Raw genomic sequence first — 17,681 nt, 5'->3', positions numbered from 1 at the left:
CAAGTAAAGCAGAACTGACCCTCTTTCTTGCTTTTTTTTTTAAAAATACTAAACTGCCTCTATATAACAGTCTCCCCTTTTACAGATTGTTACTGACAAAGCTAATTACCTCTTTTCTGCTCATTAGGATCCTGCACCCCAAGTCAGGCCTTGGCCATTACAACAATGCTTCTTCCAGAGACCCTCATTCTGTGCCATGTACAGTTCAGTAATACTTTGCTAGATATTCCAGCAAGTGAAGTCTTTCATGTCCAATCAGATTTCAGCATGGAGAAAGGTGGGTTCCACCAGTTGAATCTGGTTTCCCCCTTGTTTTCATATTTGTACAAATGTCACATTCTTACTGGATTGCATTTCTACTTTCCAGTTTCATCTGCTCTATAACATGGAATCTTTCTCAATCAGCATTTTTGTTCTGTTCATTCAACAAACTTTTAACATGTGTCTTTATATTATACAGTGCTTTTCTATTATAACTTACTATTTTCTCTTTTCTTAGCCTATTATCTCTGTGAGGGATTGGATTATGTCTCATTATCTTTTATCCCCAACTAGTAGCACAATGTTTGAATGTTGTTGAACTGAAGGATATTCCAATCAGAAGAATAGCATTAACAAAGTAGAAAGTAGAAATAGGCCTGACATTGGGAAGACTTAATATAAATCAACTGATCTAAAATGAAACAATTCATGTCAAATGTAAATAGGTAGTACTATATCATGGGAGAGCTCCTACTCCAAGGTCAGGCAGTTTGAATGGTACGGGTAATGAGAAACCACTGAAAGAAGGCTCATTCAGCAAACTGTTGAGCACCAAACAGAATGGCTGGTACCACGTCAGGCACTGGACATACAAGGAGTTAAGACAAGGCTTTTAACTCTTACTAGTACTGCACAGGGTAACTAGTTATAGAATAAAGATATACGTGGGATGCTATAGGATGGCAGAAAAAAGGAGTATCTACATCAAACCTGGGGGTTAGACTCAGTTTTCACAAAGGAAATAACCATTAGAAGGACAATTAGGACTGAAATAGATGCAAAGAGAACAGGACATTCCAGGCAATACAGAGTCCTGGGAGTTTTCAAAAATAAGTTTGAAGCAGTTTTTAAAGAATCTAGTGGGGGTACACAGAATGGATAAGAAAGAAGAATGGGATGCAAGGAGACTAGTAAATGGGGCTATTGCAATAATCCAGGCATGAACTGATGAGGGTCTAGACCAGAGAATCAGAGAAATACTAAGGGGGCAAATGTAAGACATTTCAAAGGATGAGCTAGCAAGATTTGGAGAATGACTGGATATAGGAATGAAGGAATGGATGTCAAAAGACAACTAAGGTTGAGCATGGGTAACTAGGAAAACAATACTATTAACAGAAATAAGGCCATCAAGAGGTGGTTTGATAAAGAATCGATTAAACCATGTTCAAAGCTTGCCTTTCACAAACTCCTTCCTGACCTCACTAACTATGACTGCTTATCCTACCTATATCCGCTTAATTTCCATTTGTACTATATTATTTAATACTCTCTGACATATCGATTTACCAGTGATAGTATTCTTAAATTCAATCGTGGGTTCCCTGGGACTGTTTTTCCTCTGGTAACCTCCCCTATAGTGGCCAACAGTGTACTAATAGTGAATGCTAAAAATTGAGTTCATGTTTTCTTTTGAATTTGCATGTAACTATTTTTCCCTTCCTATCCTAATTCAGTTGACTAAATAGAGCCTCTGAGCCTTACTGCTCAGTTTCTCCTCTTGTTTTCAGGGGTTTATGTCTGCCTAATCAAGGTTCGACCCCAGTCAGAGGAGCTGCTCCAGGCCCTCAGCATGGCTGACACCTCAGTCTACGGTTGGGCCACACTTGTCAGTGAACACAGCAAGAATGGAATGCAAAGAATCCTCATTCCTTTCATCCCAGCCTTTTACATCAACAAGTCAGAATTGGTTCTTAGCCACAAAAAAGACATTGGGGAGATAAGAGTACTGGGAGTGGATAGAGTTCTTGAGAAGCTAGAGGTATGTTAAGGACTGAAGCAAAGCAGAGCAGGGTTTTTTTTGTTTTGTTTTTCTTTTTCTTTTCTTTTCTTTTTTTTTTTTTGGCAGAGGGAGGTAATTAGGTCTATTTATTTATTTTAATGGAGGTGCTGGGGATTGAACTCTGGACCTCGTGCATGCACTCACCACTGAGCTATGCCCTCCCTGCTAGATTAGAGTTTTGAAAAGGGGATTTTTCATTCTCAGTCCAGGGTAAAGGAACAGTTACTGAATGACTTGATAAAATTCACCACAGAAAATTCTTAAACAAAATGAAGACAATGTATCCCCTTCCCAAGGCCAAGGGGACTCCCAGAGTCCAAAATCTAGGTCATGTGCCTTGTCAGTCTGGAAGATAACACAAATGCTTTAAATATATATACATATATTTACACCAATGCTATCTTAAAACAATTTTAGAATGCTAGTTTAAAACTTTTTTTGAAGTCTATTTTATTCTTTTTTAGATCTGTCCCTACCTGTGTGACCTTGGGCACGTCATTTATCCCTTCAGTTTCCTCACTAGCATCCCACTGTGAATGCTCTTTGAAAACAGCAAAAGGTGTAAACATATCTTAGGCATTAACATCTTAAAAGGGTTAAGCTTCTCTGTTTAGGGCAAAATTACCTTAGAGGGACCGCATCATGAAACTGGAGGGTACATCTCTGTCAACACTTACTGTTCCTTCTACAATTCTCCTCTTCCCTCAAAGGGCATAACCGACTCTGCTCAAAAGCAGAATCCCAAATGCCCCTTCCTTCCTCCACTCCTTCCCTATCCTACTTCTGCAGCAAGGGGAAAACAGCAGCCTTATCTCCCCACCCCAAGCCACAGCTTCAGAGGACCCCACCCCAGGCACATCCGCCCTCTCTCTTCTCCAGGGGCACCAGAGGCCAACCTTGCCCTTCCCCTCCTGCCCCAACCTAGAGGAGACCCTGGAGGCATTCAGGGCCAAGCAAGGCAGGCGGTATTTACAAACCTGCTTTACCACTTGCATAGGGTAACCTCGCTTAAGCCCACAGGGCCCCTTCCACTCCTCGGGCCAGAACCAAGACCACGTGCCTCAGCCATGGCTGTCTCGTGACCCCAGACCTCCTCTGCTCCGCGCGGGGCTACCGGGACTGGGACAGAACAGCCACACTTTACCAGCAACTGAGGCACTCACCTGAAGTCTATTTTATTCTCACAGATCGTTTTCTTCCCCTTCAATACATCTAAGTGTGAAAAAGTGACTTATTGTCAGACAGCTAGCTAGAACTAGACATCCAGATGTCTTATTATATATGTTTAAGATTGGAATGTATTCATACAAAACTGATTTTTCATCTTTCAAACAAGTACCTTTTTATCTTTTCTCCAAGGTCTTCCCCAGCTCCCCAGTTGTAGTGGTCTCTGGCCATAGACAGTCTTCCCTCACACCTGGCCTGGCCATCTACCCCGTGAGAGTAGTCAACTTCACTTCCCTCCAGCAGATGGCAGCACCTGTTTTCATCAATATTTCCTGTGTGCTCACCAGTCAAAGTGAGGCTGTGCGAGTGAGAGCTATGAAAGAGAAGCCTGGTGCAGGTGAGCATTGAGGGCTCCTATTTTAATCTAGAGGGAAAAAGACAGAATGTATTACAGTTTAGTTAATGGGAAACATTCAGCCACTTGGCCAAGATCACTCAAACTAGCTGCAGCATGGATCTTTATTCTCCAAGCCTACTCTATAAAATAAAACCTTCAGATAGCTTTCTTATCACTAGCTAGATGTTATCCTTAACTTACATATTTAAGAATCATTATGTTATTTTAACATGAGTTTGTCAGCTTCGTAAGTGTACTTCTTACCCTGTTTTACATTTTTTTAATTGAAGTATTGTTGACTTACAATGTTGTGTTTATTAGTTTCTGGTGTACAGCAAAGTGATTCAGGTATACACACACACACACACACACACATACACATATACATATATACATATATTCTTTTTCTTATTTTCCACTATGGTTATTACAGGATATTGAATGTAGTTCCCTGTGCTATATAGTACAGTATTGTTTATCAATTTAATACTTAGTAGTTTGTATCTGCTAATTCCAAACTCCTAATTTATCCATCCCCCACCCCCTTTCCCTTTTGGTAACCATAAATTTTTCTATGTCTGAGTCTGTTTCCATTTTGTAAAGTCCATTTGTGTCATTTTTTTTTTTTTTTAGATTCCACATATGTGATATCATAAGATTTGTCTTTCTCTGACTTTTCACTCAGTATGATAATCTCTGGGTCCATCCATGTTGTTGCAAATGGCATTTTTTTTTATGGATTGAGTAGTATTCCATTGTATTTGTATACCTCGTCCTTCCTTCCTGAGTTGACGGTTACTTCCATGTCTTGGCTATTGTAAATAGTGCTGCCGTGAACACTAGGGTGCATGTATCTTTTCGAATTAGTTTTCTCCAGGTATATGCCCAGGAGTGAGACTGCTGGATCATATAGTAACTCTAGTTTTTAAAGGAACCTCCGTACTGTTTTCCATAGTGGCTGCACCAGTTTACATTCCCACCAACAGTAGAAGAGGGTTCCTTTTTCTCTACACTCTCTCCAGCATTTATTGTTCATGGACTTTTTAATGATGGCCACTCTGACTGTAGTTTTTGTGTTTCTCTAATAATCAGCAGTGTTGAGCATCATGGCCTATTCGCCATTTATTTGTATGTCTTATTTGGAGAAATGTGTTTAGATCTTCTGCCCCATTTTTGGATTGGATTTTTGTTATTGAGTTGTACGAGCTGTTTGTGTATTTTGGAAATTAAGCTCTTATCGATTACATCGTTTGCAAGTATTTTCTCCCAATTCTGTAGGTTGCTTTTCGCTTTGTGTATGGTTTCCTTTGCTATGCAAAAGCTTGTAAGTTTGATGAGGTCCTATTTGTTTATTTTTGCTTTTATTTCTATTGCCTTGGGAGACTGACCTAAGAAAACAGTTACAACTTATGTCAGAGAATGTTTTGCCTATATTCTCTTCTGGGAGTTTCATGGTGTCATGTCTTATATTTAAGTCTTTAAGCCATTTTGAGTTTATTTTTGTGTATAGCGTGAGGGAGTGTTCTAACTTCATTGATTTACATGCAGCATTCCCAACACCACTTGCTAGAGATAGTTTTTTCTCCATTGTATATTCTTGCCTCCTTTGTCAAAGACTGACTGTAGGTGTGTGGGTTTATTTCTGGGCTCTGTTCCTTCTAATTCTGTTCCACTGATCCTTGTCTGTTTTTGTGCCAATGCCATGCAATTTTGATTACTGTAGCTTTGTAGTATTGTCTGAAGTCTGGGAGGGATATGCCACCAGCTTTGATCTTTTGCCTCAGGATTGCTTTAGCAACTCTGGCTCTTTCTGGTTCCATATAAACTTTATGATTATTTGTTCTAGTTCTGTGAAAAATGTCATGGCTTCTTACCCTGTTTTAAACCTCTTGACGAAGTTTCACTTTTTTCAAAAGTATTTAGCAGATCTTTTTGCATCAATGGACAAATGGTGATAACCCTAGAACCAAGATTTCATGTTCCTAAATCTTGATTCTACCATTACCCAGTTTAGAAATGCCAAATTTGAGTGGGATGGGAACAATTATGGAAGGAGGCATTAGGAAAGCCAGAAAACCATCCGTATACTTGTCATTCCCACTTGCCCATCCCTCAAGGGAAACAGTACTTCTCTTAATTACTAGGAGTGAATTAGGCTGAACCTTAATACATCTAATGGGAGAAAAGGTTTTCGTTTTTATGAGCATATGCTTTGTACTGGTCAATAAATACCCTAAGCATATTTGTATGTAGTTTGTTTTTTAAACCATTTTTTAAATTGAAGTATAATTTACAATGTTGTATTAGTTTCAGGCATACAGCAAAGTGATTCAATTACACATACACATATTCTAGATTATTTTCCATTATAGGTTATTATATTGGGCATAGTTCCCTGTGCTATATGGTAGGTCTACATAGATTTTAATTCTCATGATTTTAAAGAACTTTTTATAACTCTAAAGATGTTTCCTTTAAAGAGCTGAGGAAATTGTGGGGCAGGGTGGGATATTAAAAAGGGGGGGGGGGAGGAGTATTGAGGAAATTGAGATGTTTGTCAAGGTCCCACCACCAGAAACTATTCATCCGTGCTTTCTGAGTTTAAAATTGAGGTTTTGTGGATCTCCACAGACCCACAGATAGAATTCAAGGTGTCCATGGTTTGAATGGGAAAAAAAACTGCATCTTTATTTTCAATTAACCTCTAGCTGAAAATTAGTATTTCTACTGATTATGAGCATAGGCAACAGGTCACAATAGTATCAGATGTATGACTTTGTCAGCAATGGAATCCATAGATTTTCTCGTGTTCCTACTGTCACATCTCAAAATTACACACTAGTTTTCAGACCTAAAGCTACTTTTTGTTCTTATTAAAACACACGTATTAGTGTATCACAAATTAGGCCTTTTAACATTTTGCTAACTGCGCAATATAACTATCCTACAAATTAGGTTTCCTTTATTCCTACATTTTATCTTTTGCATTTAAAAACTTGAATTGGAATCCCTCCACTTCACCAGACTGCCAAAGTTGCCCACGACCAGAAACAAAACTCAAGAACCCCTGCCCTTCTCAGAGATACAAGGGATAAGCAGTACAACCACGGTTGGTGGTTTAGATACAAATATGAACACGAATTTCAGCTTATTCATACAAGCATGTGATTGCCTACTGTTACGCCAGACAGGCACGATACCTGTTACAGAAATCAGATTTAAGGCAGGGCCCAATTAAAGACAGTTCAGTGTAGCCAGAACAAAGAGGTGCTATCAAAGTTAATATGTTTCTTCAGTTTTATTTGGACTCTCAACATTGGGACCTCATCAGGGGTTAGTATAGTATCTTGTTTTCAGTGTAGGCAACCTCAAATTATTCTTCAAAGTGAAGCAGCGTGTAGGCAGTGTGAAGTTGTAAAACAGTTGTACGTTGGGAGGTAAAACCAGTGGAGAGCCCAGAGTTAGAGTGCCCATACAAAGGATGCAGAATAGGGAACTAGGTATGAGGGCCTGGTGAGTTTATCAGGGAAGGCCTGTTAAGTTCAGGCAGTTTGGTGGAGCAGGGAAGAGTTTATTTCTAGACACTGAATTTGAAATAACCAAAGTTAAGTGCCAAGTATGCTTCAAAGACAAGTCTAAAGTTTTATTGAGGACAAAGTTATATACAAATCAAAATGTGCCCTACAAATGACACCTGAGTAAAAAAGGACAAGTAGCCCTTAGATTTAAGAGGTCATTGGTGACCCAAGGAAATGTTTCAGGTTAGGGGGATTAAAGTTAGAAGCTGAATCACCATAGACTTTCACAAACTTTAAGGGAAATATGTCACCTGGAGTTAAAAGTGCACAATTAAAGTAACAGGCATTTAAAAGTAGCTCTTTTGTAAACTGGAGAGAAGAGTCTCAAGAATTTAGTTTATTACTGTAGGGACAGTAAAAAGCCAGAGGTGGAGGAGCCAAAGTATAGTTCACCTCCTCCTCTCTCGTAAGAAGCAAAAGAATTTCCTAGAGAGCTGGATTTTGAGTGCTTCAGCTAGATACTCTTAGGATCACACAAGTTTTTAAGTGCAACATCTGTCTTGGATACATTAAATATTCTTCTTTTGTTCTGCCAAACTGTAGGTCAGTGTGAAGATTCAGGTGTCCTCCAGAAGTTCACGGGTTCTTACCAGATCCTCCTCTTTACCCTCTTTGCGGTGTTGGCATCAACAGCTTTCCTCTTTCTAGGTAAGGAGTCCTTATTTTCAGCATCGTGGACTTTTGACTTGGAAACTGCCTTCATTTTATTTCACAAACTAAATGAGGATGAAAATTAGCTGTTTATCACATCTAATTTGGGACAAGCAACTGAAATTGATTTAGCCTCCCTAGCCCTAGTCACCTAGTGGACTGAAGTTCCTGCCCAACTTACTACCAAGCAATAAACTAGATGTGGCAAACAAATACCACTGAGAAGTAGAAATCACTTCTAAACCTTTTATTATAGCTAGTTCTGCTCAAATTCATAGCTAGAAATGACTTAAGCAACACAAAACTATGGTCTACACATGCATTTCCTATCTTTCAGCCAAGAGTTAGAAAATACCTCTAAAATCACTAAATAAAAATTTCCTGTATTACTATGAAGTTATTTAATTTGAAGCATTGCTTTTTTATATCTAGCAATACTTAAATCTCTGTATTTTAGAGCTGACTTGCCCCTTAAGGCCTTCCTGCAATGAAAATTGATCTCTTTGGTGACATCTCCCTTGCTGTTTTTCCAGCATATAATGCCTTCGTAAACAAGATACAGACAGTTCCAGTTGTTTACGTACCAACTCTAGGAACGCCACAGTCTGGTAAAGAATCACTATCTTTATCTTTGAAAAGCTTTGATATCACCCTCACCTTTATTCACCATTCATCTATTTCTCTTCCTTCTTTACTTCTAGGTTCTTACACATCTACACATTCTCCCCATCCCTTCATGAGTCCACAACCACCACCAGCCCATAATCGGTTACAACACTGGCTTTGGAGTATAAGGCATTAATCTCTGCTCAGACAAGTCCCCTTAACTGTAGGGTACTGAAGATTTCTAGCCCTAGACAAGGAGCGTAGCAGCAACTTCTATATTCCTGAGCCTCCAAACAAGGCTTCTGAGAACTGTAAATAAAGGATCCTAAGCTGTTTTGTATTAAAGTGGTGTGTTGGGTTATTTTTTAAGATCAATTACCAGTTTTTAATCCTAAGAAAATATTAAAAATCAAAACAAATACCCCATTTATACACTATCCCAGTATTTAATCAAGCTCTGCAGATTTACTCAACGAGCCTAGGGATAGAAAAGGTCCCAAATCAACTTTTTACATACTTGGCCACTTACTTGCCCCAAATGACTCTAGTAGTCCACTCTTCTGGGTGCCCCTGAATACGTGAGGTAGGAACTTCCTAGCAGTAAAACAAGACAATAAACAGGATGTATCCAAAATGTGTTTATTGGGACGGTTTCCCATTCATCTTGATTGAGGGTTCTTTTAGTGCTGCTTCCGTCTGAAGGAGCATCCTGGAAGAAAAGTGTCTGAAGGTTAACTTGACAGCAGCCTACTTACCCTGCCCCCACAAAAGAAAATGATGCCTGATACCCACAAGAAAGCTCCATCTGTATTTTTCTCAACTCCTTTAGCTCCTACCTAGCCACTTAAAGACCTTATTATCAGCTTCAGGTCACGTGAAGCACCTTTTATCACCCATCCACCCCAGCTTTAATCAGTAACATTTTGAAGTTAGTAAATACTTTCTGATAATGCTTTTGTAGGAAAAATAAAAAAAGACTATCGAGCCCAACCCTCTTTATAAGTCAGTCTGGTAATTCACATTACACACAATCCCTCTTAAGTTTCAAAGCCCAAAATCCTAATACTAGTTAAATTATTTACCTTCTGTAAGCCTTGCTTTTCCTCCTGTAGGCTGGCAGAGGACAGTAGAGCAACCAACACACAAAACTACTGTTTGTGCATGGCTAAAGACGGTGGTGATTTTATAGCATCCTGAGAAAAAAATCAAGAAGTTAACCTATTCTTCCCATACCTTTCTTCACTTGAACACATGCTATCATGTGTTAACTGTAAGACAAGCATGTTATGTAAATTCTTGAAATTAACTTTCCTTCTAAACCTGATTACCTAGCTCTACATATACATTAAAGCCAAGTCAGAAGCCATCTAGACTCTATGCCCCCACCTATGGATTTTTTGCTTTTCCAGCATACAATGCCTTCATAAACATCATCATCTAGAGCCTGGAAGATAAAGGAGTGGAACCATAAATTATTCAAAAGTCAAAAAACAGAATACTCTACTTGGCTGGGAGGGATGCTCAGTAATGGATCAACATATCCACCCCCTTGCTTCCAGGTACAACTACATAAAAGACCACAGCAGTGTTTCCAAAACAAAGAAATGTTAGTTTGCATGTGGAGTTTTTGAAGAGAGATCGCTTTGGATCACTCCTCCTAAAATGCAAAATTTTACCCACCTCAAATATTCGAATTTTTAAAAATTAGGGTCGCTTCAAGGATACCCTTTTCCGATCCTTGGAGTCCAGTGCTTTCCCCACTACTACAATTTATCTCCTCACCTGGGCATTTCACATCCATGAAATAGGAGTTGGGGCTCTGCACCAGGCGCTTCTTCTTGTGTTTCCTCTTCTCCTCTTCTGGAGAGGGATGAAGGAGATCCTTTGCGAGCTAAGAGAGGCAGAAATACAAAGATTTAGAAACCAACGGCGAACATGGGCTGATGGGAAACAGTCCCCACTGCCACACACCGGGGAGAGCTCGCCCCTTGCCGCCCCTGGTGTCTGCGCAGCTGGGCCGCCATCTTATCTCCTCTCCGCTCCCGTCTAAGCAGGGGCCCCCGCGGGCCTCTGCGGTCCCTGTGGTTAATGTCCTGGGAAGTGCGGAGGGCAAATGAGGGCCCTCTGCGATGCGAAATCAGCGTGAGGGGAGCGTGCGGACAGAAGAGCGAGACCTCCGCCGAAACCTGGACCAAGGAACTCACAGGCATGTTCTCGTGGGGAGGTCGTCACCGCCGGAAAAGAGCGAAAGCGGAAATCCTCCCCCTTATATCCGCCACCTGCAGGAAGTGACGCCTGGACCTTCTGCCGCCATGTTGGGAAGGTCCTTCTCTCAAGGTCTGTGGGCGGCGGGGTGAGGAGACGGCTGCCATTTACAGAAGGTCTCTGATAGGACACAGATGAGTCGCCATGTTGAAAACGTGAGTTTGCTGTCTTAAGGTCCGCATTTGGTCTCTGTGGAGGAGTAAATGGACAATTTTTAAATTTCGGGCTGCACTTTGACAGTAGGAACTGCTTAGGAGAATAGCGAGACTCAGCCATGTATGAGACTTATTAAATTTCTTTCCTATTTTCCAATTGGTTTAGTTTGCCCATTTTTAACAATTAAGAAATGTAAGTATTTTAGAAAGTCCTCATACTTTCCCCACCTCCAGTCTACTCCTAGGGCTAACCATTGTTGAATTTTATTCTCTCCTTCCCATCTTTTCCCCCTAATAATTACACCACTCACTTACGTAGTTATTATTTGTGCATTGTTCTGACTGCTTTTCGTACGTTAATTTATCTTCCGAACAACTCTATCAGGTTACTATTATCAGTATTTTACAGATTAGGAAAGTGATGCCCAGAGACATTAAATAAATTGTCCAAAGTATGCTACTGAAGTGCCTTACAAAAAGATTGTGCTAATTTATATTCCCACATCCTTTACCCCGCATTTTTCACCAGCACTGTATTTCCAAGATTTCTCATCTTGGCAGCACTGAGACACTTGACGGGATGAGAAGAAAGAGAAACTGAAGACCAAATCTACAATGATGATCAAAGGGTTAGAATGCCCATTTTTCATAAAGAAGGAGCCTAGATGATCCAAATGGCATCTGGGGACCTAATTAATTCCAGAGGAATGGAATAGGGCAGGGAATATAAGTTCCAGTCAAGGGTGGGCTGGTAAAAATTTTAACGACTGGCTTTATGGAGAGTAGGCCCTGATTTGTTGTCTTTCCTAATTTCAATGGTGTGAATATTCACACCATGGCCAATTTCAAACTACCAATGTCACATCATTAAACACGGATCTAGGAAGAGAGATGCACAATCTGTTCTCATGAGCCAGTAAGAATTGGTTCCAGCACACTACTAATGGACAGGAAAAATCTCTGAGGAAGTGACATTTAAGCTGAAATCTGAAAGACAAGGAGCCAACTAAGGAACAATCTGGGGGAATAGCTTTCTAGGTTGAAGGAAGAGCTTGTGAATACAAAACCAGAGGCCAGAATGAGCCTGCCAAAATTGAAGGAGGAAAGGCATTGTAGAGGAAGCTCTGAGAGCCAAGGGGAGAGTACTGTGGAGATGAGGTTCCAGTGAATGGAGGTATACACCGTAAGTACAGTCTAGAGAGGTGAGCAAGAATAATGTATTGCTGTGGATGAAAAGTCCAGATCCAGACAAAATAAGATGAAAAAGAAAAAAACTAATGGATTTTTATCAGAACAATCCTAAAAGATTAAAGAGTAATTTAAAGGACTGTTGAGAGACAGTTTGGCCAGTGAGGAAAAGTAAAGAAAACTCAAGGTTAGTAATACAGCTTGAAGACCTAATGAGAGGTGAGATAAAGGACAAAGGGGGATTGAATAGTTGTGTTTGAGAAGAGACAAACATTGACACAAAAGTTGAGAAGGATAAGTGACAAAAAAGATGCTTCCTCACTAACTTTATACAAGGACTATTCTACTGACTCGCTGTTAGAAAAGCAGATATTTTGAATAATTTTTTCCAAAGGCAAAGATAAACTTGTTTCTTTATAGCCATGTTCTTCACACTTCAGTTTCCTGGTTGCCAAGGCTACGCATTCACAGTCTGTTCAGTGAGAAGTCAGGAATACTGCCGCAGGGCTGTTAAAGATCCACATCTCATCAGAAGAATGAGACGAGACATTTGTAGTCCCAATCTCTTGTTTTCCTGAGCTGGCATGTGAGAATTCACATACACTGCCCCAGAAGAAAGGCTGTTGAAATTGAAGCCCCAGAATCTATCTAGGTAGGTATGTGTGGTTTGTGGGGGGAGGTGGGCGGGCCGCGGGGTTGGGGAGAGGAGGAAGTGGGTGATGGAGGCGGGTGCGAATTCTATAGTATAATGAATTTTAATTTTTACTCTGTTACACCAGGGGGCAGACTGACTCAACAAATAGCCGCCTACTCCAGGCATCCCGCTTTTTTTGAAAAGGAGTTGGGATTCTGAAACTAAGGGCTTGGGACTAACACCAGAATTCTAGAACTGCCCCAGAAGGATTCTATTTTCCTTGAGTCGCCTTTCCGAAAATCAGTCCTCAGTTTTTCTCAACTCCCAGTGTTATCCTGGCCTTCACCCTTATTCCCAGAAACTTTCCCTTTCCCCTAATTCATCCAAAATTCCTCTTCCCCTGGTCATTTTGATTAAACCTCTACTTCAGTTCGCTCCAGTCTCTCTGGCCTCAGACTGGAAGAGTGAAGTCAAAAGAGGGGAGGAGGAGTAAGCAAAAAGCTTTGGGAAATGCCTGGGAAGACAGGCCAGCGCCGCTGGGAAGGGAAAGCCCAGAGACCAGAGTGCTGGACTCGCCTCTTAGGACAGCAGAAAGGGGTGGGCGGGCAGGGGGTGGGGCCCAGAGGAGTGCCGCCTCTCCTCTTTCCCGGAGCCTGGGCGGAGAGGGAGGAAAACTTCCTGGCCTGGGCTCCGGGGCCGCTGTGTCTGCCAACCCTACAATCCCGCCTACCAGTGCCCGTCGCTTCCCCACCCCTCCCCCGGCACCCCCGGTGTCCGCCATGGCCAAAGCCTACGACCACCTCTTCAAGTTGCTGCTGATCGGGGACTCAGGGGTGGGCAAGACTTGTCTGATCATTCGCTTTGCAGAGGACAACTTCAACAACACTTACATCTCCACCATCGGTGAGCCCACTGGCCATACCCTAGATCCCCAGCTCCCTCATGCTCTCATCTTCTGGCTCTTGGATTACTGGTGACCCCACTTTTCAGTCCCCTTAGAGTCAGGTTTCTAAACTCCAGTCCCTCAATCCCTGTCTCAGACCCCTCCCCCTTTGTATGTCTCCGGATGTTATCCAAACCTTTGAGTCCTCCAGGTAGCCCCTCAGTTGTGCGAGCCCCTCATCTCCAAATCCACATGAACCCTTCCCTATTTCCTTCTCCGCTCCTCTTCCCCCATCCCTATCCACCTAGGATTCCTGATCCTGTATCCCCTTTTCCCTGAATATGTCTTCCAATTCTTCTGGCCTCTTTCTGTCCCACTGAGTTGCAAACTCTCCCATCACATTCCCACCTTACCATCTACTTTCCAGCCTCCATGCCCCTCAACTTAATTGGGGGTTGGGGAGGATGGAACAGAGAGGCTGGTTGTGTTGTGTTGGACTGTGATCATGAATATGCAGTCAGCCTGGTGAGGAAGGTGGGAGTGAGGGGACTTCTGGGGTCTCTGAGTCAGCCTGGTGACTCAGCCTCCTCCCTGGGGCTCCCAACAGGCTCGGGGGAGGTGCACAAGTTTCCACTAAGAACATTGTCCCCCCTCCTCCCTCTCATCTTTCCTAATCTCCTCTGGCCTGGGAAATAAGACAAAGAGAGTCTCCAGACAATTCTGGTTAGAAAGAGGACGGGGAAAATGCCCCTCTCGCTGAATTCAGTCTCAGGGGGAATCTTGTTTGGCCTCAAACTTGGTTTCAAGCCTGGCCTACTAGTTAATTCACATAGACTGGCATCAGCTACCTTTTACCTCGCTCTTGATCTTTACCCTGTAGGGCCAGGAGGGTGGGTGGGAAAACCTAGAGCAGAGGGTTCTAAGAAAACAGAAGAGAAAAGGAATCTGAAAGTAATACTTTGGGGGAGACATTGAATTGAGAGGGTTGTCAGCTGGCATGGCTGAGTGAATCCAAGAAGTTGCCTTAAAGGCCTTGAACCTTCCTGCAGAATTTTCATCATCATCTTCCCCACGAAATCCATAAAATATAAGTAAAAACAATATGCTTGCTATACAAATACAGCTTTGAGAAAATCCTCCTAGTTTTACCGTTCCAATATGATTGCTTCCCAGGTGCGTCCCCTGCAGAATCTCTGCCACTGCTCCATTCCTGTCTCTCTCAGCACACGCTTTCACATGCACGTACATACACGTCTCAGTCTCAGTGTCCACTCTCCACCCCTAGGAATTGATTTCAAGATCCGCACTGTGGATATAGATGGGAAGAAGATCAAACTGCAAGTCTGGTGAGTGAATCCCCAAGGATTCCTAAACCAGGCTTCCTCATTTACTTCCTGTAGCCCTTTCTCTTCTATTTTGCCTCATTTTTCTCCCTTTCCCCATTGCTCCTTCCAGCACTTTTTCTAATCCATTTCTGTCACCTCACTCAGATGTCCTTTTGTCTCTCTTCCTGCTTTTCCTGCTTGCTCAACTATTTTCAGCTTTTTTTATATATATATATATAATTCTCGTGCTTCTCCCGGCTCTAGAGCGTTCTCTGAACTTGGCAACAATTGTCTGTTGAGCTGCAGTGTGGAAACAAGCTCTATACAGTTGAATAGCAAGTAGCAGAATTAAGCCTTGACTCTAAGTCTGGTGCTCCTGTTAAATTACAGAGAGCTCAGAAAGCCAAGTGTAAAAGTTTGACCTGACTTGAGGAAGCTGCAACCCTGACGGTGTTAAATGGTAAGAGGCTTAATGGAGGCATTATGATACGATGAGAGCAGAATGTGGTTCAATCCTGGTTCTTTTACAGTATGACCTTCGTTAGTTATTTGGCCTCTCCAAATCTGTTTCCTCATTTGTAAAATAGAGACAATAAAACATGTCTCACAAGGATAGAGTGAAGATTAGGTAAAATGACACAAATAAGATGATACATACACAGTGCTTAGCACAGAATAAACAATGAATAAAACAGAAAGGTCTTGTTTCTTAGGCTTCAGCCATCTCTCAGTATCAGCCCAGCTATCTTCCATCCCTTTTCTCCTTTTCTGTTTCCTTTCAGCACCCCTTGTTGCAAAAGCTAAATTCTTAGGACGTGGGGGCGGGATTCTCTATTTCAAGAGCTCTTCCCTCTATCCCACCCCATGAAATATTCCACCTCTTCAGGGACACAGCTGGCCAAGAGCGATTCAAGACGATAACTACTGCCTATTACCGTGGAGCCATGGTATGAAGTGTGGTTCTGGACAAGGGAGGAGGCATGAGGCAATAGAACATATGAATACAGAGGGGCAGGAGTTGGGGCAGAGAAGAACGGGGAAGGGCACAGTATGGGTTGCAGAAGGCCCCATATGGCCTAGCGTTAGACTTGTGGATAGAATTTGCAGGGTCACTTAGAGGGCAGTAGGAAGCCTAAACAGGGGAAGAAGTGAACTTTGCCACTTTCCAGGGCATTATCCTGGTATATGACATCACAGATGAGAAATCTTTCGAGAATATTCAGAACTGGATGAAGAGCATCAAAGAGGTGAGGACCCTCCCAGAGAGATGGGGGAATTGGGTAGAACCTGGAGGATGAAGCAGACTGTGAAAATGAGCAGGACCCAACTTTTACTCGTCCGTCTTACCCTTTTGCTCCCAGAATGCCTCTGCTGGGGTTGAGCGCCTCTTACTGGGGAACAAGTGTGACATGGAGGCCAAGAGGAAAGTACAGAAGGAGCAGGCCAATAAGGTAAGAGCCGGCTGGGCAACGTTCCAGCACTGGGCCGGGAGGGCCAGGATGAGGCCGGACTGCAGAGGGCTTGGCTGCTGCCCTTCATCCAACTCTCTTCCTCCCACTTCACCCCCTGCAGTTGGCTCAGGAGCATGGAATCCGATTTTTTGAGACAAGTGCCAAATCTAGTATGAACGTAGATGAGGTGAGACCTACCCACCCCCACTCCTCAAAGAGATAAAGTATTGGAAGACAGGCTTATCCTCCCCTCCAACCTCTTCTGACCAGTCTCTCCTTTCCCCATTAGGCTTTCAGTTCCCTGGCCCGGGACATCTTGCTCAAGTCAGGAAGCCGCAGATCGGTGAGTTAGTTGGATTTGCTGGGCTAAGTACAAGTGTGTGTTGGGAGCAAAAACTGACATTTATGGCCCCAGATCCCAGCCAGCCATTCTCACCTTGACCCCTGTACCCTTCTCCCTCTAGGGAAACAGCAACAAGCCCTCCAGCACTGACCTGAAAACTTGTGACAAGAAGAACACCAACAAGTGCTCCCTGGGCTGAGGACCCGTTTCTCCCTCCCCACCCTAAGCCTGGAGGCGGAACATGAGGGAGGCAGGGCTGAGAGGCTGGGCAGGGGAGAAATAGCAAGTGGGGCTTGGAGGGATAGAGACAGGCAGATGGTGGAAGAGTGGGGAGGAAATGGAGACAAAAAAAGGAAGGAGAGAAAAGGAAAGAGGAAAAGGAGGTAGAATAGAGAAGGAAGGAGAAGAAAGAAGGAAAAGAATTGAGGAAGTGAAAGGTGAGGAGATAGGAAGAGAGGGAGAAGGAAAGAAAGATGGCCCTAGGCCTCAGGCCTTTTCTGGGTTTCCAGGGCAAACATAAATGTAAATAAATAATTGATTTATTCTGTTACTGAATCAGGCTTTAGGGTCCTGAGAGAGGCTGGCTCAGCACCACCCTCTGAAGGTTTGGTCCTATCCTGTCACTCTGCATGGTCTTTCTCAGTATTAAAGGCCACCATTTGCACGAATGTCCCTGGTTTGGGTAACTGTCATCATTGTCAGAATTGCTCTCTACTCATAAACCTAATTCTTGCCTCTCTAAGGTGGTTGATCTGCCTGAATCTGGTCCTGTTATGCCAAGACCCTTCCTACAGCTCTCCCTTCCCCAGATGTTTAATTGGTGAGGAAAAGCAAGGAACAGAGTTTCTCTGAAACTGAAGGTCTGGACATCCTTTCTCCAGCATGGGGTTTAGAAGATCCTTGTGTGGGCAGTCTTGTCCAGGAGATTCCAAAAGAGAAGGGCTCTTTACTGGGCCTCCCCAGGGGAGTGACAACCCTAGCCTCAGGGAAATAG

At 42.7% G+C, this 17,681-nt stretch overlaps 3 protein-coding genes across 4 annotated transcripts in view; 2 read left to right on the top strand and 1 right to left on the bottom strand.

Annotated features, from left to right (window-relative positions):
* Positions 1-8,770, top strand: part of NUP210L (nucleoporin 210 like) — a 69,384-nt gene extending 60,614 nt beyond the window's left edge. Inside the window, exons 35-40 of the mRNA XM_010980332.3 lie at positions 128-277; positions 1,773-2,023; positions 3,404-3,608; positions 7,730-7,834; positions 8,371-8,445; positions 8,539-8,770. Of these exons, the coding sequence (XP_010978634.3) occupies positions 128-277; positions 1,773-2,023; positions 3,404-3,608; positions 7,730-7,834; positions 8,371-8,445; positions 8,539-8,639 (887 nt within the window). The 3' untranslated portion in view covers positions 8,640-8,770. The remainder of the gene's footprint in view (positions 1-127; positions 278-1,772; positions 2,024-3,403; positions 3,609-7,729; positions 7,835-8,370; positions 8,446-8,538) is intronic.
* A 296-nt stretch (positions 8,771-9,066) lies between these two features.
* On the bottom strand, positions 9,067-10,760 carry RPS27 (ribosomal protein S27). Its single transcript, XM_010980344.3, has 4 exons — positions 10,648-10,760; positions 10,226-10,334; positions 9,526-9,636; positions 9,067-9,152 (listed from the first exon to the last, which is right to left on the bottom strand). The coding sequence occupies exons 1-4, from the start codon at positions 10,651-10,653 to the stop codon at positions 9,124-9,126; spliced, it is 255 nt and encodes an 84-aa protein (XP_010978646.1). The 5' UTR covers positions 10,654-10,760; the 3' UTR covers positions 9,067-9,123.
* Positions 10,761-10,779: 19 nt separating this feature from the next.
* RAB13 (RAB13, member RAS oncogene family) lies at positions 10,780-17,355 on the top strand. Of its 2 annotated transcripts, XM_031436239.2 has the most exons (10): positions 10,780-10,863; positions 11,393-11,492; positions 12,472-12,703; positions 14,854-14,914; positions 15,780-15,840; positions 16,063-16,140; positions 16,255-16,344; positions 16,466-16,531; positions 16,634-16,687; positions 16,809-17,355. In XM_031436239.2, the coding sequence occupies exons 5-10, from the start codon at positions 15,838-15,840 to the stop codon at positions 16,884-16,886; spliced, it is 369 nt and encodes a 122-aa protein (XP_031292099.1). In that variant the 5' UTR covers positions 10,780-10,863; positions 11,393-11,492; positions 12,472-12,703; positions 14,854-14,914; positions 15,780-15,837; the 3' UTR covers positions 16,887-17,355. The 2 variants fall into 2 exon arrangements, with proteins under 2 accessions (XP_031292099.1, XP_010978656.1); XM_010980354.3 differs by lacking the exons at positions 10,780-10,863; positions 11,393-11,492; positions 12,472-12,703 and adding an exon at positions 13,420-13,588.
* The last annotated feature ends 326 nt before the right edge of the window (positions 17,356-17,681 follow it).

This window comes from Camelus dromedarius, chromosome 23, assembly GCF_036321535.1.
Source record: "Camelus dromedarius isolate mCamDro1 chromosome 23, mCamDro1.pat, whole genome shotgun sequence".
NCBI classification, from domain to species: Eukaryota; Metazoa; Chordata; class Mammalia; order Artiodactyla; family Camelidae; genus Camelus; species Camelus dromedarius.
The sequence above is the reverse complement of the archived record's forward strand: the minus strand, read 5'-3'. Positions and strand labels throughout refer to the sequence as shown.